This window comes from Hypanus sabinus, chromosome 8, assembly GCF_030144855.1.
Source record: "Hypanus sabinus isolate sHypSab1 chromosome 8, sHypSab1.hap1, whole genome shotgun sequence".
Taxonomy (NCBI): Eukaryota; Metazoa; Chordata; class Chondrichthyes; order Myliobatiformes; family Dasyatidae; genus Hypanus; species Hypanus sabinus.
Window position 1 is genome coordinate 171,317,866 of NC_082713.1, and position 27,008 is coordinate 171,344,873.

Sequence of the window (27,008 nt, forward strand, 5' to 3'; positions counted from 1 at the left end):
TGACCTTGTGTCCTGAGGGTCTTCTAACTCTGGAGGCATTGTTTTATAGGACCATAAAATACCAGAGCAGAATCAGACCATTCAGCCCATCGAGTCTGCTGTGCTATTCCATCATGGCTGATTTATTCTCCCTCTCAACCCCATTTTCCTACCTTTTTCCTGTAACCTTTAACACCCTGACTAATGAAGAACCTATTAACCCCACTTTAAATATACACAATGATTTGGCTTCCACAGCCGTCTGTCGTAATGAATTCCACAGATTCCCCACCCTGAACGTTCCTCCTCATCCCTGTTCCTAAAGGACGCCCCTCGACACTTCCTCACACCAAGGCCTTCCAATATTTGATATGTTTCCATAAGATTCTCCGGCCCCCCCCCCCCCATTCTTCTTCAGTTTCAGTGATTCACTGTGCGTGATATTATTCATGGCAATTGCCTCTCCTGTACTTTTACAGCAGAGTTCAGTGTGATGAAATCCCTATTTTGATTTGCTTTGAACTGTTTTGGTTGGACATTGTGGACCCAACAGCAAAAGGCGCAATGTTTCCTGTTCATCCAGAGTGTCTGTGTGATCCTGGAGGGGTGGTGCAGTGGGACAGAAATTGTTTAACAGTGTTGTTCTCCTCTCTCTGACCCAGCATCCTCATTAAAGTCTGCATGCTGTTACAAAACCGAGCCCAGGAGATCAGAGACGTCGCTCGCAATACCCTGACCAAGATAATCGAGACTCTGGGTCCGAGGTACCTTCTCTACCTTCTCAAGGAGATGCAGTCAGCTCTAACGAAGGGCTTTCAGGTAACATGTCATCGAACTGTAATGTTAAAACTACAACCCAGAAACAGGCTGATTCAGCCCAATCACTCCACAGAAATTGGCACTTCTTCTGTTCATCCATTCTGACCACCTACTGCCTGTCCTGTCCACCTTCTCCTTCCGTGTACCTCCTCTGTTTCTGTTACCAACACTTCGGAAAGCTTTTCTTTCTGTTAGTTATCAGTGTACTGTTTATTATTGTCACACGTACTAGGATACGGTGAAACACTTGTGCTTTCTTCCCATCATTCTATAAATACCTCAAGGTGGGGCACAGCGCTGCCTGGCGTTGTGATAGGGGCAAATGCATCAGAGGTTTTTAAGAGACGTTTGGATAGGCACATGGATGAGAGGAAGATGGAGGGATCTGGACATTGTATAGGTAGGAGGGGTTAGTTTTTGCTTTTCTTTAATTTATTTTTTAGCTGCTTCAGCACAACATTGTGGGCCGAAAAGCAGTAAGATGGGGTGGGTCATGGTAGTGTCGCAGTTAACACAACACAATTACAGTGCCAGCAACCCGGATTCAGTTACTCTAGTGTCTGTCATCCTTCCCCCAGCCACGTGGATTTCTGCCGCGTTCCAGGGATGTATGGCGAGTAGGTCACATGGGTAAATGGGGCGGCATGAGTTTGTTGGGGCAGAAGAGCCCATCAGAGTGCAGCATCGCTGACTCAAATAAAAAATTCAGAGTGCAATGTTACCAGCTGCAGTGAAGTGTCAGGGTCATGATGACATAGATTGTGAGGTCGAGAGTTCATTTTTATTGTACAAGAGGTCCTTTCAGCAGTGGGTACAGGCTGTCCTTGAGGCTGGTAATATGAGCTGTCAAGCTTGTGTATCTTCTGGCCAACAGAAGTGGGAGAAGTGAGAAGAGCCTCAGTTCGAGGGAAAATCTGAATAGGTTAGAACTTTATTCCCTGCAGCACAAGAGAATGAGGGAAGATTTGATAGAGATGTACAAAATTATGAGGGTTATAGATAGGGCAAATGCAAGCAGAGTTTTTCCACTGGTGTTGAGTGAGACTAAACTAGAGGTCAAGGGTGAAAAGTGAAATGTTTAAGAAAAACATGAGGGGGGATGTCTTCACTCAGAAGGTGGTGAGAGTGTGGAACGAGCTGCTAGAGTAAATGGTGGAAAATGGGTTGATTTTCAACATTTTAGAGATGTTTGAACGTAAGTGGATGGGAGGGGTTTGGTTTGGGGGGCTATGGTTTGGAAGCAGGTCGATGGGAGTAGGTAAATTCATAGTTTTGTCATGGACTAGATGGGCCGAAGGCCTGCTGTTTGCTCTGATTCTCAGGACCCTGTAGTGCGGGGTCACACATTGTGGCCTGGGTCATGTTTTTGCTCACTCAACGCAGACAGCTCCATTGGAGAGACGAAGCTCCAGAACCTCATGGGCAGGTGACAGGTCCTGAGCTCCTGGCCCTCGGGGTCACCTGGCAGCTGATGTTAAACATCCCCGTATTGAGGCACCTCAGACTTCCTTTGCACTGCTTGACTACGCTTCTCACTGGCTCAGGAAAGCAGTCAGTATAATGAAGGTCCCCTCCAACTCCAGTCCTTCTCTCTTCTGCCGCTCCTGTCAGGCAGAAAACAGACATACCACCGGACTCAAGGACAGATACTATCCAGCTGTTGTAAGACTCCTGAATGGACCTCCCATGCTAAGAGATGTATCTCTGATCTCACAATTTATCTAGTTTAATGGCTCTTGCATTTTGTCTACCTATTCCGCACTTTCTCTGTAGCACTCTATTTTGCAATGTATTTCTAATTCCTCGATGTACTTGTGTATGAATTGATCTGTCTGAATGGCTTGCAGGCAAATGTTTTTCACTGTATCTTGGTACATGTGACAGTAAAAAAACAAATCCAATGCATTTGTAAAAATAGGTCACATTTTTAAAAATTAAATATAATAAATTGAGCTAACACATTGAACTTTGAAGATGTGGTTATTAATGCCTCAGAGTAGAAGAGCATCCCTTTACAACAGAGATGAGGAGCAAATTCTTCAACCAAAGGGTGTTGAATCTGTGAAATCCATTGCTACAGGCGGCTGTGGAGGCCAAGCCATTCAATATATTTAAAGTGGAGGTTGAGAGGTTCTTGATTAGTCAGGTTATGGGGAAAAGGCAGGAGAATGAGGTTGAGCGGGAGAATAGATCAGCCATGATGGAATGGTGGAGAAGGCTCAATAGGCTGAAAGGCCTACACTGCTCCTTTGTCTCATGATCTAATGGTCTTATGCTCAGGGAGGAGGTGGGCAGGTTTTGAGTGTTAAGTGGCTCGCTATCTAGTCAGGTAGGTGGAGGAGGGGAGTTGGTACCTGTTGGGTGGGTCTGCAGGTAGGGTGGGATGAGGTTACTCAGGTGATCAGTAATTCGCTCAGGCAACAAACAGTCTGCTGGAGGAATGGCCTCGTTCTGCTCCTGTGTCTTTTGGTTATAAATTACTTAAAATAAAGAGGAAAACCTAATGCTTTGCTTCATTCTGATGAGAAGTGAGGATGATGCTGATCTTCCCTGCTGCATGCTGGAGGGGCTGAACTACCACTTTAATTTTCTGCTTCAGATTCCAGCAACTGCAGTTCTTATGTCTGCACAAGACCTGAACATACAGGAGCAGAACCAGACCGTTTGGCCCTTCGAGTTTGCTCTGCCACTTCATCAGAATCAGAGTAGGGTTTATTATTACCGGCATGTGACGTGAAATTTGTTAACTTAGCAGCAGCAGTTCAATGCAATGCATAATCTAGCAGACAGAGAAAAAATGATAAATAAAACAAAACATAATAAACAAGTAAATCAATTACATGTAATGAATAGATTTTTTAAAAATGTGCAAAAACAGAAATAATGTATAGTTAAAAAAGTGAGATAGTGTCCAAAGGTTCAATGTCCATTTAGGAATCGGATGGCAGAGGGGAAGAAGCTGTTCCTGAATTGCTGAGTGTGTGCCTTCAGGCTTCTGTACCTCCTACCTGATGGTAACAGTGAGAAAAGGGCATGTCCTGGGTGCTGAAGGTCCTTAATAATGGACACTGCCTTTCTGAGATGTCGCTCCCTAAAGATGTCCTGGGTACTTTGTAGGCTAGTACCCAAGATGGAGCTGACTAGATTTACAACCTTCTGCAGCTTCTTTCAGTCCTGTGCAGTAGCCCCTCCAGCCTGTCAGAATGCTCTCCCCAGTACAACTATAGAAGTTTTTGAGTGTATTTGTTGACATACCAAATCCCTTCAAACTCCAAATAAAATATAGCCGTTGTCTTGCCTTCTTTACAACTACATCAATATGTTGGGATCAGGTTAGATCCTCCGAGTTCTTGATACCCCGGAACTTGAAGCTGCTTACTCTCTCCACTTCTCATCCTTCTTTGAGGATTGGTATGTGTTCCTTTGTCTTACCCTTCCTGAAGTCCACAATCAGCTCTTTCATCTGACTGACATCGAGTAACTGACTGATCCAATTTTCCTCTCAGCCCTAATCTCCTGCCTTCTCCCCGTATCCCTTCACGTCCTGACCGATCAAGAATTGATCAACCTCTGCCTTAAGTATACATAAAGACTTGACCTTCACAGCTGCCTGTGGCAATGAATTCCACAGATTCACCACTCTGGCTAAAGCAATTCCTCCTCATCTCCATTCTTCTCAAATTTCAGGGTAAATTTGATCATATTATGATCACTGGTCCCTTGGGGTTCTTTTACCTTCAGCTCTCTAATCAATTATGCGTGGTTAAATGATGCCTTTATTTAGAGAGTAAGCTGATTGGAAGTTTTGTCAGGGTGGTGATCCACAGTTAGTGGAAGGATTAAGGATCTCTCATTGAAATTCTTGCCACACAACTCCGTGGCAGAGAGGCTGAATACTCAGTTCCCCAGGTTTTGTTCTGTTGCTGAAACTGGTTTTCCGTACATAGGACGGGGGAGGGGGGAGAGACAGTAGCAGTGTGGTTAGTACAGCTCTTTATGGAGCTAACTGTATGATCGGAGTTCAATTGCCACCGCTGTAACGTTTAAGGAGTTTCTCCCTGTAACCACGTGGGTTTCCTCTGGCTGCCTCAGTTTCCTCCCACATTCTGAAGATGTGCGGGTTACTGTTAGTAAGTTGTGGGCGTGCTGGGTTGGTGTTAGTATGTTGTGGGTATTAGTAAGTTGTGGGCGTGCTGGGTTGGTATTAGTAGGTTGTGGGTGTTAGTATGTTGCGGGAGTGCTGGGTTGGTATTAGTAAGTTGTGGGCGTGCTGGGTTGGTATTAGTATGTTGCGGGAGTGCTGGGTTGGTATTAGTATGTTGTGGGTGTTAGTAAGTTGTGGGCGTGCTGGGTTGGTATTAGTATGTTGTGGGTGTTAGTAAGTTGTGGGCGTGCTGGGTTGGTATTAGTAAGTTGTGGGTATTAGTAAGTTGTGGGCGTGCTGGGTTGGTATTAGTATGTTGCGGGAGTGCTGGGTTGGTATTAGTATGTTGTGGGTGTTAGTAAGTTGCGGGAGTGCTGGGTTGGTATTAGTATGTTGTGGGTGTTAGTAAGTTGTGGGCGTGCTGGGTTAGTGTTAGTATGTTGTGGGTGTTAGTAAGTTGTGGGCGTGCTGGGTTGGTATTAGTATGTTGTGGGTGTTAGTAAGTTGTGGGCGTGCTGGGTTGGTATTAGTATGTTGTGGGAGTGCTGGGTTGGTATTAGTATGTTGCGGGAGTGCTGGGTTGGTATTAGTATGTTGTGGGAGTGCTGGGTTGGTATTAGTATGTTGCGGGAGTGCTGGGTTGGTATTAGTATGTTGTGGGTGTTAGTAAGTTGTGGGCGTGCTGGGTTGGTGTTAGTAGGTTGTGGGTGTTAGTAAGTTGTGGGCGTGCTGGGTTGGTATTAGTATGTTGCGGGAGTGCTGGGTTGGTATTAGTATGTTGTGGGTATTAGTAAGTTGTGGGAGTGCTGGGTTGGTATTAGTATGTTGTGGGTGTTAGTAAGTTGTGGGCGTGCTGTGTTGGTATTGGTATGTTGTGGGTGTTAGTAAGTTGCGGGAGTGCTGGGTTGGTGTTAGTATGTTGTGGGTGTTAGTAAGTTGTGGGCGTGCTGTGTTGGTATTGGTATGTTGTGGGTGTTAGTAAGTTGTGGGCGTGCTGTGTTGGTATTGGTATGTTGTGGGTGTTAGTAAGTTGTGGGAGTGCTGGGTTGGTATTAGTATGTTGTGGGTGTTAGTAAGTTGTGGGAGTGCTGGGTTGGTATTAGTATGTTGTGGGTGTTAGTAAGTTGTGGGCGTGCTGGGTTGGTATTAGTATGTTGTGGGTGTTAGTAAGTTGTGGGCGTGCTGGGTTGGTATTAGTATGTTGTGGGAGTGCTGGGTTGGTATTAGTATGTTGTGGGTGTTAGTAAGTTGTGGGCGTGCTGGGTTGGTGTTAGTATGTTGTGGGTGTTAGTAAGTTGTGGGCGTGCTGGTTGCCTTGGAAGCATGGTAACACTTGCAGTCTGCCCCCAGCACAATCCTCAGGCTGTGATGGTCACTGAGGCAGAAGAACTGTGTGTTTCTATGCGGACGTGAAAAATACCTTTTCTTTCTCTTTAGGTTCATGTTTTGACCTACACAGTATATATGGTGTTAAAGAGTCTCGAGCCTAGACTGAGCAGTGGTGATTTGGACCCTTGCATCGATAACCTAATCGCAGTAAGTGTTAATTCAGTGACTCATTGTTAAAAAATTTCAAATACCAGTGCCGTGAAGGGAAGAAGATTGGCATGTCATAGGGATCATCTGCAGGGTCAGTGTCTCAATGCACTGAAAGCCAGTGACAAGGCCATAGATGCTACTGTAGAGACCGTGGAGCAATGGGCTGTGCTACTACTATCACTGGTAGTATCTACAGGAGGTCAACTGTCCCCGCCGTCCAGGCCAGGTAGAAATTTGCGAGTGGCTTTGGTGATATACAGGGTCTCCTCAGTGAAATATCGCCACTGCCATGTTTCTTTGTAATTGCATCGGTACATTGGGCCCAGGATAGATCCTCAGTGATGTTGACACCCAGGAATTTGAAACTGCTCACCCTTTCCATTGCTGGCGGCTGGTGTGTGTTCCCTCATCTACCCCTTCCTGAAGTCCACTATAAATTCCTTGGTCTTACTGACATTAATGCAAGGTTGCAAGAACAGTAAACTCGACTACAGGCTCTGGGGTTATGGGGTGTCTTCATTGGCTGTGGCATAGAAGATAACCGTTTGGAAGTCATGTTACCTAGTATTATTAGGCTTTGTTAGGCTGCATCACTTTAAAACTTGTGCATATTCTGCTCTTTGTAACTGTTATCTACTCGCACTGCCTGTTCAACATCCTTGCCAAGTCTGGATAAGGGCGTATCTTCACTCAGAGGGTGTTGCGAGTGTGGAAGGAGGTGCCAGCAGAAGTGGTGGACACAGGTTCGATTTTAACACTTAAAAGAAAATTGGATAAGGACATGGATGGGAGGGGGTGGAGGGCTCTGGTCTGAGTGCAGGTCAATGGAATCGGGCAGAATACTACGGCATAGACAAGGTGGGCCGAAGCATCTGTTTCTGTGCTTTAATCCTCTCTGACTTTAAATATCAGCTGTTTATTTCCTGCCACAGGTGCTGCCTGACCTGCGAAGTTTCTCCAGTATTTTGTGTGTTGTATCTCTCAATGCATTTGTGTATTTATCCACCTCTAAGAGCTTAATACTGCCTGTCTGGGTTGACCAGAATCAGAATTGGGTTTATTATATCAGACATACTGTATGTTGGGAAATTTATTGTTTAGTGGCAGCAGTACATAATAATAAAAAAATTATAAATTACAGTAAGAAAATATATATTTTTTTAAAATAAAGTGAGTAGAGTGAAAAGAGCAAAAGAAGAAAAAGTAAGTAATAGGAAAAAGCACAATCAAGTCATTGGTGCTGTTGGTCAGTGTATTTATCAGCACAGGATAATCCCCTTACCTCCTCTCTCTAGATTTTTAACCAGGAGTTGTTTGGTGACGTTGCTGAAGAAAAGGAGGTGAAAGGAATCGTCAGCAAAGCAATGGAAGCAAGGAAGAGCAAAAGCTACGATTCCTATGAGATTGTGGCACAGTTTATAGGAAAAGGACAGGTGGCGAAGCTGATATTTCCACTAAAAGAGGTACTTCTGATGTAACGTGTTGTGTCTGTGTGGAGAGAGTTGTGATGTAATTTGTTGTATCTGTGAGGAGAGAGCTGTGATGTAATGTGTTGTATCTGTGAGGAGAGAGTTGTGATATAATGTGGTGTGTCTGTGTGGAGAGAGTTGTGATGTAATGTGTTGTATCTGTGAGGAGAGAGTTGTGATGTAACGTGTTGTATCTGTGAGGACAGAGTTGTGATGTAACGTGTTGTATCTGTGAGGAGAGAGTTGTGATGTAATGTGTTTTAGCTGGCCATAAAGAACACTGCCATTCACTGACAATTTTTGTTTAGTTCGCCAGTTTCAGTCACATCGTCAGAGATCGTGTTACACTGAGTTGAAAGAAGCAAGTGTTACAACTTTACTACACAGATTGTTCTGTTGGCTGGAACCTGCAAATCACATTGTTATTGTTGACGTGGAAAAGTGAATGGCCATAGGACATGGGAGCAGTATTAGGTCATTTGTCCCAACGAGACTGCTGCATAATGTCCAACTGTCTCTGCTCCAGGGTAAACTCACCCTGTCTCCCCAATAACTGCAACACTCCATCCTGGGGAGTCCTCTCCAGCACTATCACATCCTTCCTGTGTTGTGATGCCCCAGTTGTGGTCAAACCAGTGTTTCATAAAATTGGTCTATATGTTGCATCACTGTCTGACATGGAGGGATCACTGCACAGGATTGGAAAATGCTGTAGAAAGTTGTAAACACAGTCAACTCCATATTGGCATTGGCTTCCCGGTATATAGGACATCTTCAACAGGCAGTGCCTTAAAAAGGAGGCATCCATCATTAAGGCCCCCCCCCCCCACCCCGCCCCATCAACTAGGACATGCCCTCTTCTCATTGCTTCCATCAAGGAGGAGGTGTGTAGTGTAGGCCTCCGTTAGTCTCGAGAGAGCATGGATTTGCGCCTTGGAAAGTTTCCAGGGGGCAGGCCTGGGCAAGGTTGTACGGAAGACAAGCTGCAAGTCTCCCCTCTCCACACTGCCGATGTTGCCAAAGGAAGGACATTAGGACCCATACAGCTTGGCACCAGTGTCATCGCAGAGCAATGTGTGGTTAAGTGCCTTGCTCAAGGACACACACGCCTCAGCCAAGGCTCGAACTAGCGACCTTCAGATAACTAGACAAACATCTTACCCACTTCTCCTTCACAAGGAGAAGGTAATCCTAAGGTACACTTAATGTTTCAAGAGCAGTTTCTTTCCCTACACTAAGGATTCCAATCTGGGGTCCTCAAGCTCCTAATGAAATATAGCTGCTGTTGTGCTTTCTTTGTTAATTGCATCAGTATGTTGGACCCAGAATAGACCTTTAGTGATGTTGACACTCCAGAACTTGAAACTGCTCACCATTCCATTGAGGATCTGTTGATGAGGACTGATGTGTGTTCTGACTGGTGAATGTGTGACTGGTATGTGTGTTTTCTGTTTCCAGATATTGGAGAGCACCACCAGTCTTAAGCAAGCTCGCAAGGTCCACGAAATCTTTCGGCGGATTGTGTCTGGCTTGTTACTGAATGCCAGCCTGACAGCAGATGCCATCCTGCTGCTGAGCCACGGTCTGGTGACTGAGAGTTTACCACTAATGTTGAAGAAGATCAAGTAAGCCGCCCTTGAAGAATCTGTTTGAAGTGGGACTGATTGGGTTTATTGGTGCAGTTGTACAGTGGTTTGGCTACTGAAGTAGAAAAAGCTCTGAGCTGTTGTTTCAGTGAACCAGCTTAATAAACCTGAAGTTAGAAATCTGGTGTGAATTATCAGAATCAGAATGAGGTTTAATATCAGTGGCATCTGGCAGGAAATCTGTTTTGCAGCAGTAGTACATAATTGGAAAGCTATAAATTACAACAATAAATAAATATATAAAATTAAATTGAGTAATTATTGCAAAAAGAAAACACAAAAACTACTGGGGTCAACGTTTCAACGGATGCTGCCCGACCTGCTGAGTTCATCCAGCTTGTTTGTATGTGTTGATTTGACCACAGCGTCTGCAGTGTACTTTGTGAAAACTACTGGGGTAGTGTTCATGGGTGCATTGTCCATTCAGAAATCTGATGTTGCAGGAAAAGAAGCTGTTCCTAAAACCTTGAGTGTGTCTTCATGCTCCTGTACCTCTCTCCATTTTTCTATCATCCATGTGCCTGTCTAATAGTCTCTTAAATGTCCCTAATGTATCTGCCTCTACCACCACCCCTTCCAAAAAAACCTACCCCTGATATCCCCCCTACACTTTCCTCCCCTAATGCCATCTGGTATTTACCTTTTCCACCAAAAGACTGGCTATTCACTGTATCTATGATCATCGTATACACCTCTATCGAGTCACCTCTCATCCTCCTTTGTTCCAAGAGAAAAGTCCAAGCTCACTCAGCCTATCCTCATCCTCATGAGACATGCTGTCTAGACCGGGAGGCATTCTGGTAAATTTCCTCTGCACCCTCTCTAAAGCTTCCACATCCAACTACAACGAGAACCTGAAGAGTGATATAGGTCAAACGTGTGCAACTCGGTCAGGACTTGTTTCTGTGTCTGTTGTGGCGATATAGTGGTAAGGAAATGGACTCAGTTACAGAGTTGGATGGCATGAATGAAACAGAAGGATATGTGGACAGCGAGATGAACCCGATGTGGTTGATAATGCAGTTGGGAGGAATCTCATTTGAAGAGCAAATGCAAGCCATCTCACCCCCCTTCTCTTCACCTGACCACCTCTCTGATTCCCCTCTTCCCTTCCTTTTTCCCATGGGCCACCATTCTCTCCTGTCAGATTCCTTCTTTTCCAACCCTTTACCTCTTCCACCTGTCACTTCCAAGCTTCTCACTTCATCCCCTTCCCACCTGGTTTTACTCATCACTTGCCAGGTTGTGTTCCCCTCTCTCTCCACACCACCTCATTCTGGCTTCTGCCTCCTTCCTTTCCAATCCGAATGCTGCCTGACCTGTTGAGTGTGTGTTGCTGCTGTTGAATCGTTGGGTTGGATGGTAGTTTGTATCGTTCTTTACCATGTTCTTATGAATTGTCCTCTTAAAGGGATAAGAAGCCAAGGCCGGACCAGTCCCGCAGCAGCCTGAAGCCGCAGAGTTGCCTGTTGCTGCTCCCCACCCCCTCACGACAGGGAGAGAAGCCGGCAGTCAGTGCCAAGACCAACATGCACATCCTGGTGGATACTGGTCTGAGGGTAAGCTGCAGCTCCCCACCGTTCGGCTTATCCCATTTCTGGAGTTCGGTTTGTTTAGAAAAATATTGATTCAGCTGGTGAAACTAAAAACCCCTTTGCAATTTATTTTTATTCTTTCAATATTGCTGACATGATCTGCTGCCCTTAGTCCTCAAGCAGGGGGTTAGTGTTCAAAACACACTGTAGGTTCTTGACTGCATAAATGTAGGCCAGTGCTCCCATAAGGTACAGGAGCAGAATTAGGCCATTCTATCTAAGCATTTCAGTATTAGCTGGCTTTCAGTCATTTTTCTAAACTCCAGTGAGTGTGGGCTCAGAGCCTTCAAACTCTCCTCATACAATCTCCGGCACATATATATGGCTAGGGTGCCTAAGACTTTTACACAATACTGTATTTGTCAACATGGAGCAGGAATCGAGTTTATAAATCTGGCAGGATCAATGGATGTTGCGAATGGCGATGGTGGAGTGCTGCGGGAGACCCACATCAGAATCCGGTTTATCATCACTCACATAATTGCTACAGTACTGTGCAAAAGTCTTAGGCACTCTAGCTATGTATATGTGCCTGAAGACTTTTGCACAGTACTGTACGTTAATCCCTTTACGCTCCTTTGCCTATCACTCTGCTTTACCTGGATCCATCTGTCACCTGCCAGGTTCAGGAACAGTTATTACCCCGCGACCATCAGTCTCTTGAATCAGTGGGAATGACTTCACTCATCCCAGCGCTGAACTGTTCTCACAACCTATGAAAGGCGCATTATCTCATATTCTTGATATTTACTTATTTTTGTGTTTTTTCTTCTTTTTGTATTTGCACAGTTTGTTACCTTTTGCATGTTGGTCGCTTGTCTACCTTGTTACGTGCAGTCTTTCGTTGATTTTATTGTGTTTCCTTGCACTTACTGTGAATGCCCACAGGAGGATGAATCTCAGGTTGTATGTGATGACATTTGTAAACTTTGGTGCTAAGTTCACTTTGAACTTTGAGGTCTTGCCGTGCCTCCTCCCCAGCTTGTTATATGAACTACTGTATCTCTTCCAGTCTAGATGGAGGGTCCGAACCCAAAACAATGACTGTCCATTTCCCTCCACAGATGCTGCCTGACCTACTGAATTCCTCCAGCAGTTAGTTTTTGTGCTGTGTTTGTTGATCAGCGTGTGTTAAATGGTTCTTTTGTCTTACCACAGTTGCTACATTTGAGCTTGAAGAGATCGAAGATAAACTCTTCGGAAGAGCACATGTTGGAAATGATCGATCCGTTTGTGCAGGTGTTAATGGACTGTCTTCAGTCCATGCATGTAAAGGTGAGCTCCTCCCACAGTCTCCCCCTCACTCCCACTGCTGCTCTCAAACCCTGCATTATGTAGAATGTTGTTCTGGTGGATTAGATCCCAAATATTTGTTTTTTTTTTAATTTTGTTGAGTATTTTGATTGTAATCTAGAAATTCATACAATAATCTTTCAGTTATTTTAACTTAAGTTCCCCGTACGTTAATACAATGCAGTGGAGATACTGATACTTACAGGAGCCCAGAATGAAGGGCCACATGGCAGCCGTTCCCTCAGGAACGGGTAAATGAAACAGGTGTCCAGAGTCAGAATCAGACTTACTATCACTGACGTACACCAGGAATTGCCTTGTGGCAGCAGTACAGTGCAAGCCATAAAAATATTACATTAAGTTCCAAAAAACATATCTACTAAAAAATAATGCAAAAAACGCAAAATAGTGAGGTAGTGTTCATGGGTTCATTGTCCATTCAGAAATCTGATGATGGTGGAGAAGAAACTGTTCCTAAAACATTGAGTATATGCATTCAGGCTCCTGTACCTTCTCCCTGATAGCAGCAGTGAGAAGATGGCATGTCCTGGGAGACAGGGATCCTTAATGATGGCACGTGTTGAAGATGTCCTCAGTGCTGGGGAGGGAAGTGCCCATGAGGGAGCTGACTGAGTTTACAACTTTCTGCAGCTTTTTCTGATCTGGGTACTGGCCCTCCATACCAGACAGTGATACAACCAGTCACAATGCTCTCAACAGTACACCTCTACAAGTTTGCTTAACTGTTTGGTGACATACCTATTCTCCTCAAACTCTAGTCACTGGTGTGCCATCTTTGTAATTGCATTAATGTGCTGGGCCCAGGATAGATCCTCAGAGATGTTGACACCCAGGAACTTGAAGCTGTTCACTCTTTCCACTGCTGACCCCTCAATGAGGACCCACGTGTTCCCTCGACTTCCACCATCTTCTTTAGTCTTACTGACAGCGAGACTCAGCTAATTGATCTCACTCCTATGTGCCTCCTTGTCACCATCAGGGATTCTGTCTACAATTGTTTCACTGGCAAATTTACAGCCGGCGTTTGCGCTGTGTCTAGCTCCACAGTCGTGGATGTAGAGAGTGTGGAGCAGTGGGCTGAGCACGCATTCTAGAGGTGTGTCTGTGTTGATTGTCCGGGAGGAGGAGATGCTAGTACTGATTGCATTGACTGTGGTCTCCTAGGTCATCACTGGCGTATGTCATGAAATGTGTTAATTTATGGACTATGGGTATTCTAGCCTCTTGGGTACTCCTGTGTGACTACAGTTGCTGAGGTGCCATTTCTCTGTGCCTGCAGGTGATCACAACTGCCTTGCAGTGTCTCACTTGGGTGTTGAAGTTCCCCGTGATGTCGATGGAGTATCTGGCTGGACAGCTGACTCAGGACCTCTTTGTATTGCTGAAGGACTATGCCAAAGCTGGCGCTGGCAGAGGGGAGAACTTCCACCTGGTTGTAAACTGCTTCAAGGTAAGAGCTGCTACCCAGTCCTTCAGAATCTGCTTTACTGTAATAGTATTCGTTCTGTGTTTCCTTTATAAACATAAATTGTTACTCAGATGGTTTGCCTTTTTTTATACATTTTTCCGTGAAACTTCAGCTTATTGAGGCAATTGCTTAATTGGACCAAAATATATTGTATCCAAGTTAACCAGAGTCTATTGAGCATACATATTTTTTACTGCGATTTAAAGTTTCTTTTAAATGTATGGCACTGTACTGCTGCTGCAAAACACCACATTTCATAACATACATGAGTGATATTAAAGCAGCCACGATGGAATGGCGGAGCAGGCTCAATGGGCTGAATGGCCTAATTCTGCTCCTATGTCTTGTGGTCTGAGGTTGCAGACCAGAAACGCACTGGTCAGCTGTGGAAACTGAGTGGTATGTCAAACTGCCAAATCAGAAGTCCAGCCCTGCTGTCAGCTCAATACTCGCAGTAGCCACTGGAACCCAAGGGCAGCCCTCTACAGTGTGGAGAAAGAAGTCTTGTCAGGAGTGGTTTTAATGGAACAGTTGCTGCCAAGGTTCCTCTGAAGAGGAAACAAAGCCAAGACACTCACCTATGCACAACACAAGGACCTAGGTGCTGGACAATGGCAGCAGGTGCTCTGAACTTGTCTCAAACAGGAGGCATTGTGCCCATAGAAAAGTTGCAGACTGCTACATGTCTGAGTGTCTGCAGCCAACAGTGAAGCACTGCAAGGTTCCCTGCAGGTTTCAGGCTGCATTTCTGTAAATGGAGTTGGTGATCTGATCAGAATTAATGGAGTCCTCAATGCTGAGAAGTACGAGCAGATTCTCATCTATCACCCAAAACCTTAAGGGACACTCTGATCGGTTCCAACTCCATGCTGCAGCAGGACAATAACCCCAAACACACGGCCAAGGACATAAAGAACTATCTTCAGTGAAAAGCAGAAGAAGGAGATCTGCCACAGATGTTATGGTCTCCAGAGAGCCCTGATCCCAATGTCATCGAGGCTGTCTATGGTCACCTGCAGAGACAGAAGCAAACGAGACAGCCGATGTACAATAAATATGCAATACTCTGGTAACTTTATGTATTGAACTGTACTGCTGCTGCAAAACAAAATACAAATTCCAGGCCGTATGTGAGTGATGATAAACCTGATTCTGATACGGGTCTCTATTGTGGACTGAGAGTGGGAAGGGGGGCAGGGAGAGGGGAATCATGGTTGGAAAGGGGAAGGGAGCGGAGAGGGAGCAGGAAGCATCAGAGAGACATTCTGTAATGATCAATAAACCAATTGTTCAGAATCAAATGACCTTGTGTCTCTGGGCTGGGTGTGTCTACACTGAGCCAACCCCCCCCCCCCCCCCCAACAATCCTGGCACTCCTTCTCTGCCACGTGTCCCACTTTCCTCCCGCAGCACTCCACCCTCACCATTCCCAACGTCCTTTGCTCCCTTGTACTATGTAAGGTGAGAGTGGAAAAGTTAAGATTTTGTTTGCATATGGAAGGTGGTAGGTACCTGAAATGCACTGCCAGGAGAAGTGGTATAAAGGAGGCTCAATCACAACATTAAGAAGCATTTAGACAGGCTCATGAGCAGACGGGTGGGATTAGTTTATATTCGTATGATAGCTAGTGCAGACATTGTGGGCCAAGTGGCCTGTACCATTCTGTGCATATGTCATGAAACTTTGTGGCACAGTGCAGTGCAGACATCGGAATCGGAATCACTTTATGTGAACCATACCAGGAGTGATTGTGGTTTGGTGTCAAGCGTAAAACACAGGACAATACTGTAACAGACAACACAACAGCAACCAACAGTTTACAATAGTGGGAACAGCCATGAGCAATCAACAGTGAGACCTGAGCGGATCCCAGGCGGATAACGGTGGCTTTGCATTCACTGCCCGTGGTGTTGAAGCACACTTAGCTGCTCCTGCAGGTCCCCAGGAAGATCAACCAGGATTGATTCTTGACCTGTTGTGTTTTTTGCTCCACAGACGATAACCGTTCTGGTGAAAAACGTGACTCAGCACACACTGACAGACAAGCAACTGCAGGTGCTGCTGGGATACGCCGAGGAAGACATCTATGACTCTTCGCGGCAGGCAACAGCGTTTGGGCTTTTGAAGGTGAGTGACGTCGCTATCAGCTTGCAGCACTTGTAACATCCCCACTGTGGACGGTAGAAATGCGAAACACGAGAGATTCTGCAGATGCCAGAAATCCAGAGCAACACACACAAAGTACCGGAGGAACTCAGCAGGTCAGATAAACTGTCAGGATTGAACCGGGCTGCAAAGTAAGTGGAGATTGGAGGTGGGTGGGTGATGGTGAAGATTACGCCACGAAGATGATTTTAATTTTTATTTGGAATGAGGTTAAAGACTCAGAACAGTACATCACAGGAATAGGCCATTAGGCCCATCATATCTGTACTGACTATGGTGCTAATCTAAACTAATCCCACTTGACCTGTGTCCCTCCGTTTCCTGCCTGTTTACGGGTCTGTCTAAATATCTCCAAAACGTTGCTATCAAACCGTGGGTGTTTCAGGGACATTGTCCGTGGACAGACAGACTTGAGAGGTGATGTCAGAGGGTGGTGCAGTTAGGCCTGAGCATAGCCTCTCACTCCTACTCCACCCAGCTCTCATCCATCCACCTCCCCTCCCTCATTCTGAACCCCACCCATACACTCATCTGCACCCCCACCATGGCAACCATCCCATCCCACTATCCATTCCTCAACCCGTTCCCTTGCCCCAAAGCCCACCCACACCCATTCCGCACCCACCTACCATTCCTCGTTCACCTCGTCTCCCTTGCCTCGCCTCCCGGTTCCCCAGTGACCTGACTGCTCCTGTTGTGTCTCCGCAGGCGATCCTGTCCAGGAGGCTGCTGGTTCCTGAGATGGGTGAAGTGATGCAGAAGGTGGCCAAGCTGGCTGTTACTGGGCAGAGTGAGCCTGTCCGCGTGCAGTGTCGTCAGGTCAGTGCCCCCTCCGCGCCCAGCTCTGGCAGCTCCGCTAAGTGTGCCACACACTCTGTGGGTACACAACCAAGTGTATTTGTAACGTGCTGGCTTCATTATCTGTGTCTTTGGAGGCTGCTCATCTTCTGCTTTACGTCCCGCTGCACTTATTCCAGCAACGGTGGGAAAATGCCATTGTCCGTCCCCGTCCAGAATACCAAAAGGTGTAGGAGCAGAATTAGGTCATTCAACCCGTCGAGTCTGCTCCACCATTTCATTTTGTTAACCCTTTCAACCCCATTCTGCCTTCTCCCTATAACCATTGACATCCTTACTAATCAAGAACCTATCAACCTCCACTTCAAATATACTCAGTGATTGGTCTGCAGAGCTGCTTGTGGCAATAAATTCCACAGATTCACCACACTCTGGCTAAAGAAATTCCTCCTCACCTCTGTTCTAAATGGACATCCCTCTATTCTGAGGTTGTGCCCTCTGGTTCTCGACTCTTCCCTATAGGAAACATCCACTTTATCTAGGTCTTTCAATACGCAGTACATTTCAGTGAGGTCCACTCCACCCCTCCATCATTCTTCCAGACTCCAGCACGTACAGGCCCGGAGCCTGTATCACTCCTGATACATTGACCCTTATGTTCCCGGGATCATGCTTGTGAACCTCCTCTGCAATGCCAGCACATCCTTTCTTAGGCAAGAGAAAATCTGCAGTTGCTGGAAGTCCGAGCACACACAAAATACTGGAGGAACTCAGTAGGCCAGGCAGCATCCATGGAAGAAAAGTACAGCTGACATTTCCAGCCGAGACCCTTCAGCAGGATTCAAGGTGTCAACTGTATTTTTTTCCATGGATGCTGCCTGGCCTGCTGAGTTCCTCCAGCATTTTGAGTGTGTTACATTCTTTCTTAGAACCCATTCAAATTTCAGCACCTCCTTTCTAAGATAATGTGCCCAAACCTGCTCACAATACTCCAAGTGAGGCCTTGCAGTGCCTAATAAAGTCTCAACATTACATCCTTGTTTTTATATTCTAGTCCTCTAGAAATGAATGCTTATATTGCATTTCCCTACCTCACCACAGACTCAACCTGCAAAATAACCTTTAGGGAATCCTGTCACCCAAGTCTCTTTGCATCTCAGTTTTTCTTTATTTTCTCTCCATGTAGAAAATAGTCAACCCTTTCGTTTCTTCTACCAAAGTGCATGACCGTACACTTTTTGACACAATATTCCATCTGTCACATCTTTGCCCATTTTCCTAATTTGTCTTAAGTCCTTTATTTCCTCAGAACTACCTACCCTTCCACCATCATATTGTCTACAGACTTTGCAACAAAGCCTCAATTCCATCACCCAACATAAAAAGAATCTGATCCAACACTGACCCCTTGGAACACCACTGGTCACCGGTAGCCAGCTAGAAAAGACTCCCACTCTGCCTCCTGAGAATTAGTCACTGCTTTATCCATGCTAGAGTCTTTCCTGTATTGAACTGAATTGACTTTATTTCTTACATCCTTCAGATACGTGAGGAGTAAAAATCTTTATGTTACGTCTCCATCTAAATGTGCAATATGCAATCATAGTAATTTATAATAAATAAAACAGTCAACATAACACAGAAATACACTCAAATTAGCGTGAGTTAATCAGTCTGAGGGCCTGGTGGAAGAAGCTGTCCTGGAGCCTGTTGTTCCTGGCTTTTATGCTGTGGTACCATTTCCCAGATGGTTTCAGCCAGAATAGATTATGCTTGGGGTGACTTGGGTCCCCAATGATCTTTTGGGCCCTTTTGTCACACCTGTCTTCGTAAATGTCCTGAATCATGGGAAGTTCACAACTACAGATGCGCTGGGCTGTCCGCACCACTCTTTGCAGAGTCCTGCGATTGAGGGAAGTACAGTTCCCATACCAGGCAGTGATGCAGCCAGTCAGGATGTTCTCAATTGTGCCCCTGTAGAATGTTCTTAGGATTCAGGGGCCCATACCAAATTTCCTCAACCATCTTTTTCACCACAGCTGGTGTGTACAGACCACATGAGGTCCTCGGTGATGTGGATGCTGAGAAACTTAAAGCTATTTACCCTCTCAACCCCAGATCCATTGATGTCACTAGGGGCCAGCCTGTCTCCATTCCTCCTGTAATCCACAACCAGCTCCTTTGTTTTTGTGACATTGAGGGAGAGGTTGTTTTCTTGACACCATTGTGTCAGGGTGATGACTTCTTCCCTGTAGACCACCCTAATACCACGGGCTCACAGCTTGTATAGCAGCCTCATGTGTGGTACCTTGTCAAAGGCCTGCTGAAAATCCAAGTACACAACATCAACTGATTCTCCTTTGTCTATTCGTGTTATTTCTTTAAAGTATTCCCAACAGATTTCACAGGCAAGATTTTCCCTTGAGGACATAATGCTCACTACGTCATATTTTATCGTGTGCATTCAAGTTCCTCAAGACCTCATCCTTAATAATCAACTCCAACATCTTACCAACCACTGAGGTCAGACTAACTGGACTATAATTCCCTTTTCTTCTGCCTGTCTCCCTTCTTGAAGAGCAGAGTGACATTTGCAACTTTCCAGTTTTTGGAACCATTCCAGTACATCGTGATTCTTGAGAGTTCATTATTCATGCCTCCACAATCTCTTCAGCTACCTCTTTCAGCACCCTGGGGCGTACACAAGGTGACTTATCTACCTTCAGAGCTTTCAGTTTTCCAAGAACCTTCTCTCTAGTAATGGTAACTTCACACACTTCATGACCCCTGACACCTGGAACTTCCACCACACTGCTAGTGTCTTCCGCAGTGAAGACTGACGCAAAATACTTATTCAGTTTGTCCGCCATTTCATTGTCCCCCATTACTACCTCTCCAGTATTGTTTTCTGGCAGTCCGATATCCACTCTTGCCTCTCTTACACTTTATGTATCAGAAGAAACTTCTGGTATCCTCTTTAATAATATTGACAAGCTTACTTTCATATTTCATCTTTACCTTAATGATTTTTTAGTTGCCCTCTGGTTGTTTTTAAAAGCTTCCCAATCCTCTAACTTCTCACTAATTTTTGTTCTATTATGTGCCCTCTCTTTGGCTTTTATGTTGGCCTTGACTTTCTGTATTAGCCACGGTTGTCACCTTTCCAGTGCTTTCCAAATTGCTTCCAGAAAATCCAGCCGTTGCTGCTCTGCCACCATTCGTGCCAGTGTTCTTTTCCAGTCAATTCTGGCCAACTTTTCTCTCGTACCTTTACTCCACTGTAACACTGATACATCTGACTTTAACTTTTCCTTCTCAAATTTCAGGGTGAATTCTATCATATTATGATCACTTTCCCCTAAAGTTTCTTTTACCTTAAGCTCTCTTATCAATTTTGGTTCACTGCACAACACCCATTCCAGAATAGCTGATCCCCTGGTGTGCTCAACCATGAACTGCTCTAAAAAGCCATCTCATAGGCACTCTAGAAATTCCCCTTCCTGGAATCCAGCACCAACATGACTTACCCAATCTACCTGGGTAGTGAAGTCCTCCATGACTATTGTAATGTTGCCTATTTGGCATGCTTTTTCTACCTCCCATTGTAATTTGTAAGCCACATCCTTACCACTATTTGGGGGGGGTCTGTATACAACTTCCATTACCGTCTTTTTACCCTTGCAGTTCCTTAGCTCTATCCACAATGATTCAACTCCCTCCCGACCCTATGTCGCCTCATCCTAATGATTTGATTTCATTTTTTACCAATAGAGCAATGCTGCCTCCTCTACCTCCTTACCTGACCTTTCAATGCAAATTGTATCCTTGGACATTAAACTCCTAGCTATGATTCTTTCAGCCATGATTCAATGATGCCTACAAATGAAACCTCCAGCCAGGAATTCTGGGGACCAGAGGTCCAGTCACTTGTTCCCTCTGTACACTGAATTTCTGTTTCCCATCTCTGAAAATAATCACGGACAGACCGGTGTTCATTGCCCTTGGCTTTGAGAGATGATTTCAGAGGACGGTATCGTTAGGCTTGAACCCACTGTCTTAGCCCTACTCCATGCCTCCCCAACCCCACCCATGCCCTCATCTTCACCTACTTCCCTCACCCCAATCACACCTACCTCGCCTTCCTCATCCCCATCCCAACCCCAAGTTTGTTAATGTCACAGGTACAGTGATGATCTCTATTTTGCGTGCCGTCTACATTGAGCATTTCATTGCAACAGTACACTCAGGTAGTACAAGGGAGAACAAACTGCTCTAACTGTGCTTTCTTCCTCACCTTAGGTTTATATGAAGTTTATTCTAGATTATCCCCTGGGGAAGGAACTGAAGACTCACCTTGATTTCATTGTGGCACAGCTTTCGTAAGTTCTGGTTGGATTCTGACTGTTCTTCACTTCATTCCTTGTTTTCTCTTAAGCGATTGCTCGGGTGGTAAAGTCCCAGCTGGATTGTACTGCCGGCAGTCAGCACAGATCTGTGGGCCAATTTGCCTCGTCCGGTGAAGTAATGATTCTGTCGTTTAATTGTGGCTGCTCCACAACTCCCAACCGCGGCTTGATGGGTAGTGAGTAGCTTGTGTGTTCAAGCCTCACCAGAGAGATCTAAAACAGAACTTATTGCATTATTTATTTATTGTGTCGGTAAGTTTTTTTTTACACAATGGTGCATGGAACACTGCCAGGGATAGTGGCTAGAGGCAGATTAATTAGGGATATTTAAGAGACTCAAATAGGCACATGGATGATAGAAAAATGGAGAGATATATTGGAAGGAAGGGCTAGATTAATCTCAGAGTAGTTTAAAAGGTTAGCACAGCACTGTGTACTGAAGGGCCCGTGTTGTACTGTTGTGTGTAACCTGTAGTCATTTTTTATGTTTTTACACTGTGCTGCTGCTGCAAGACAACAAATTTCATGGCATATATCAGTGTTAAACCAGATCCTGGTTCTGAAAACACTCAGGCAGACGGACTAGACCTCGGGACCACAATTTGATCTGTTTGAACGATATTTGTCTTGGAACACAATCTAAATCTGTTCCTATTTTCAGACTGTTTTCTCTTTTGATGAGGCACTGTGAAACTTTCCTCAGAGTTAACAGGTTTGATGTGATGCAGAAAGACAACTTCTTTTCTGAGCAACACACACAAAATGCTGGAGGAATTCAGCACGCCAGGCAGCATCTAGGAAAACAGTACATTTGACGTTTCAGGCCGAAACCCTTTGGCAGGACTGGGGAAAGAAAGGCTGAGGAGTAGATTTAAAAGGAGGGAGAGCAATGCCAGGTGGTAGGTGAAGCTGGGAGGGGGAGGGGATGAGTGAATTGGTAAGAGACAGAAGGCCATGGAAGAAAGAAGAAAGGAGGGGTGAGGAGCACCAGAGGGAGGTGATGGGCAGGCAAGGAGATAAGGTGAGAGAGGGAAAGGGGGATGGGGGGGGGGCATTAAGAGTATTCTGAGAAATCGATATTCATATCATCAGGTTGGGGGCTACCCAAATGGAATATAAGGTGCTGTTCCTCCAACCTGAGTGTGGGCTCATTGCGACAGTAGAGGTGACCGTGGATAGAAATATCGGAATGGGAATGGGAAGTAGAATTAAAATGGGTGGCTACTGGGGGATTTAATTTTTTCAGGTGGGTGGAGCATAGTTACTTGGTGAAATGGTCTCCCAATCTATGGCAGGTCTCACAATATACAGGAGGCCACACCAGGAGCACCAGACATAATAGATGACCCCAGCGGACTCACAGGTGAAGTGTCGCCTCACCTGGAAGTACTCTTTGGGGCCCTGAATGGTAGAGAGGGAGGAGGTGTAGGGGCAGGTGTAGCACTTGTTCCACTTGCAAGGGTAAGTGCCGGGAGGGAGATGAGGGGGCAGTCGCATAGGGAGTGATCCCTGTGGCAAGCAGAAAGTTGTGGAGAGGGAAGGATGGGCTTGGTGGTGGGATCTTTTCTAGAACTTTATTCTTAGGAGTGTAGGAGACTGAGGGTTGAACTTACAGAGATATATAAAATAGACCATAAGACAAAGAAGCAGGAATCGGCCATTCGGCCCATTGAGTCTACTCTGCCATTTTATCATGAGCTGATCCATTCTTCCCTTTAGTCCCATTCCCCCGCCTTCTCACCATAACCTTTGATGCCCTGACTACTCAGATACCTATCATATACAGTGAGGAGAAGAGATAGATGAATGCACTTGGTGTAATGCGAGAGGTTAGGGTGAGAGAGGAGAGACTTAAATGGGAACTGAGGGGCTGTGTTTCACACAGGGTGGTGTGTACATGGAATGAGCTGAGGTATTTAAGACATTTGGACAGATACATGGATAAGAAAGGCTTAGGGGGATAGGAGACTGGCTCAGATGGGCTGATTGGTCAGCATGGATCAGTTGGGCTGATTAACCTGTTGTGTGAATTCTGCAATAGAGTGCATGCTCTTTACATTGGGGTGGTGACTCTCACCAAATGGACACAGAACACAATCCCGAGACATCGACAGCTTATTCCTCTTCATAGGCGCTGCCTGACCTGTGGAGTTCCTCCAGCACTCTGTGTGTGTTACTCTGGATTTCCAGCATCTGCAGAATCCCTTGTGTCTACAGGACACAATCACCAGCACTGCACTACTGCGTTGCACCATCTTGGACAGACATGTCCTGTAGGGAAACAGTCAGCGTCTGCATTGAAAATGTCAGAAAAACATGAGGTCACCACTTTATGTTCTTTACAGAACAGCCCCTTGACACTGTGGAGTGAGAGCAGGCAGAACTCTTTCCGATTCCTAAACCAAGTGCTTGTTTTGTTTTCCCTTCCGTATCCAGGTATGAACATGAAATGGGAAGAGATTCTGCATTGGAAATGTTGGCTTATATATTCCAGTCCTTTCCACAGGTATGTCACTTTCTGTCTCATGAACTGCTGCTGTGTGACTAGTTGCTCAGACATTGCTTGCTCACAAGCCTTCTGTGATCTCAACGCAGGAGGTAACTGTCCTTGGAATGTAGGGCCAGAAGCTCAGGGGCCTCTTGTTGTGCTGAGTCTAATTTTGTATATTGCCAAAGGCTGTGTAAGACCATAAGACAGAGGAGCAGAATTAGGCTGGTCAACCCATCGAGTCTGCTCTAACATTCTGTCATGGGTGATTTATTATCCCTCTCAACCCATTCTCCTTTCTTCACCCCGTAACCTTTGACTCTCCCGTCTAACGAAGAATCTGTCAACCTCCGTTTTAAATGTACCCAAAGACTTGGCTGTTACAGCCAACTGGCAATGAATTCCACGATTCACCACCTTCTGGCTAAAGAAATTCATCCTGTTCCAAATAGACATCCCTCTATTCTGAGGATGTTCCCTCTGGTCCTAGACTTCCCCACTCTTTGAAATATCCTCTCCACATCCATTCTGTCTAGACCTTTCAGTATTCAATAGGTTTCCAATGAGATCCCTCCTCATTCTTCTAAACTCCAGCAAGTACAGGCCCAGAGCCTTCAAACATTCCTCATCCATTAATCCTGTCTTCCCAGGATAACTCTTGTGAACCTTCTCTGGACCCTCTCAGAAAAGTTCAGATTCATTTATTTCTCACACATACATCACAACCTACAGTGAAATACATTGTTCGTGTTAACACCCAGCATAACCTAAGGATTTGTGACGCCACACATTACCGCGCTAACTTAGCATACCCGCCACGTTCAGCAGAACAACAGCAACACCACAACAAAACTACAACAGCAAGACAAGCCCCTTTCCCAGCCACTCTCACACACGGACAGGTCTCCAACTGCATTGACGATCCAAGGAAAACTGATCTCAAACTTTTGCTGCCTTGTGGCTATACCCACTCATGGGGAAGGCTTCGGGAGTAAATCCCGAGGGAAAATCCAGAGCAAGAGTCTCTAAGGCAATCCTGCGTCGAGTTCAACGCTGACTAGCAGCTGCTGCGATCATCATCGTTGTCGTTGTGTGTCACGTTTTATGATGTGGGCAATCATCTTTCCATGATCGTTCTCTGCAAATTTTTTGACAGAAGTGGTTTGACATTGCCTTCTGGGCAGTGTCTTTACAAGAACGGGGGATCCCAGCCGTTATCAATACTCTTCAGAGACTCCCTGCCTGGCGTCAGTGGTCGCATAACTAGGCCTTGTGATATGCACCAGCTACTCATACAACCATCTACGGCCTACTCCCATGGCTTCAAGTGAGCCTGATTGGGAGGTTAAGCAGGTTCTACAACTTGCCCGAGGGTGACCTGCAGCCTAGCAGAGGGAAGGAACGCCTTACAGCTGTTCTTGGTACAGACGTATCACCATCTCGCTACCCAGTGCCAGGAATACTGGAGGGTGGGAGGGGGAAGCAGAAACACAGAGATTCGTGACTGTGCTCTGTGTTCTCCGTCAGCCTTATTAAGACCATAAGACATACGAGCAGAATTAGGCTATTCTGCCCGTCGACTGCTCCGTCATTCCATCATGGCTGATCCCATATCCTTTGATGCCCTGACCAGTCAGGAAATGATCACGGACTTGGCCTCCACTGAAGCCTGTGGCAGAACATACCACAGATTCACAACTCTCTGGTTAAAAGAAAATTCTCCCCTACCTCTGTTGTAAAAGGTCACCCCTGAATTTTGAGGCTGTGCCCTGTACTTCTGGATCCCTCCACCATAGGAAACATCCTCTCCACATCCACCCTATCTAGTCCTTTTATTCAGTAGGTTTCAATGAGATCCCCATATATTCTTCTAAATCCCAAAGCTGCCAAATGTTCCTCGTGTTCACCTCTTCATTCCTGGAATCATCCTCATGAATCTCCTCTGGACTCTGTCCAATGACAACACATCCTTTCTGAAATGTGGGGCCCAAAACTGTTGGCAATACTCCAAGTGCGGCCTGACAAGTGTCTTATAAAGACTCAGCATTATCTCTCTGCTTTTATATTCTATTCCCCTTGAAATAAATGCCAACATTGCATTTGCCTTCTTTACCACAGACTCAACCTGTAAACTAAACTTCTGGGAGTCTTGCACAAGCACTCCCAAGTCCCTCTGCACCTCTGATGTTTGAACCTTCTCCCCATTCAGATAATAGTCCACACTATTGTTCCTTTTACCAAAATACATTATCATACATTTCCCAACACTGTATTCCATCTGCCATTTTTTTGCCCATCCTTCCAATTTGTCGAAGTCCTGCTGCAATCGCATTGCCTCCTCAGCATTACCTACCCCTCCACCTATCTTCACATCATCCGCAAACTTTGCCACAAAAATTCAATTATCCAAATCATTGACAAACAATGTGAAAAGCAGCGGTTCCAATACTGACCCCTGAGGAATACCACTAATCACTGGCAGCCAACCAGGAAAGGATCCCTTTATTCCCCCTCACTGCCTCCTGCCTGTCAGCCATCCCTCTATCCATGCCAGTATCCTTCCAGTGACGCAGTAGGATTTTATCTTGTTGAACAGCCTCATGTGACACCTTATTAAATGCCTTCTGAAAATCCAAGTAAATGACATCCACTGCCTCTTGTTTGTCCAGCCTAATTGTTACTTCCTCAAAGAATTCTAACAGGCTTGTCAAGCAAAGATTTCTCTTCACAGAAACCATGCTGACTTTGACTTATTTTATCATTAGTCACCAATTACCTCGAAACCTCATCCTTAATAATAGACTCCAACACTTTCCCAACCACTGAGGTTAGGCTAACTGGCCTATAATTACCTTTCTTTTGCCTTCCACCGAGTCTTAAAAGAATGGAGTGACATTTGAAATCCACTCCTCCGGGACCATGCCAGAATCAAGTAATTCTTGAAAGATCATGACCGATGCGTCCATTATTTCTTCAGCAACCTCTCTCAGGACTCTGGGATGTAGTCCATCTGGTCCAAGTGACTTATTCACCTTCAGACCTTTGAGTTTGCCTAGCACGTTTTCCTTTGTAATAGCAATGGCACTCTCCTGTTCCCTAGCATTCACGGACCCCTGTCACACTGCTAGTGTCTTCTACAGTGAAGACAGATGCAAAGTACCCATTAAGTTCATCTG

At 45.4% G+C, this 27,008-nt stretch overlaps 1 protein-coding gene across 1 annotated transcript in view; it reads left to right on the forward strand.

The window, feature by feature from the left end:
- utp20 (UTP20 small subunit processome component) overlaps positions 1-27,008 on the forward strand; it is a 195,376-nt gene that overhangs the window by 122,216 nt on the left and 46,152 nt on the right. The window contains exons 43-53 of the mRNA XM_059978567.1: positions 642-798; positions 6,380-6,478; positions 7,777-7,944; positions 9,409-9,575; positions 11,008-11,155; positions 12,350-12,466; positions 13,785-13,955; positions 15,970-16,101; positions 16,849-16,959; positions 21,238-21,317; positions 23,781-23,850. Of these exons, the coding sequence (XP_059834550.1) occupies positions 642-798; positions 6,380-6,478; positions 7,777-7,944; positions 9,409-9,575; positions 11,008-11,155; positions 12,350-12,466; positions 13,785-13,955; positions 15,970-16,101; positions 16,849-16,959; positions 21,238-21,317; positions 23,781-23,850 (1,420 nt within the window). The remainder of the gene's footprint in view (positions 1-641; positions 799-6,379; positions 6,479-7,776; positions 7,945-9,408; positions 9,576-11,007; positions 11,156-12,349; positions 12,467-13,784; positions 13,956-15,969; positions 16,102-16,848; positions 16,960-21,237; positions 21,318-23,780; positions 23,851-27,008) is intronic.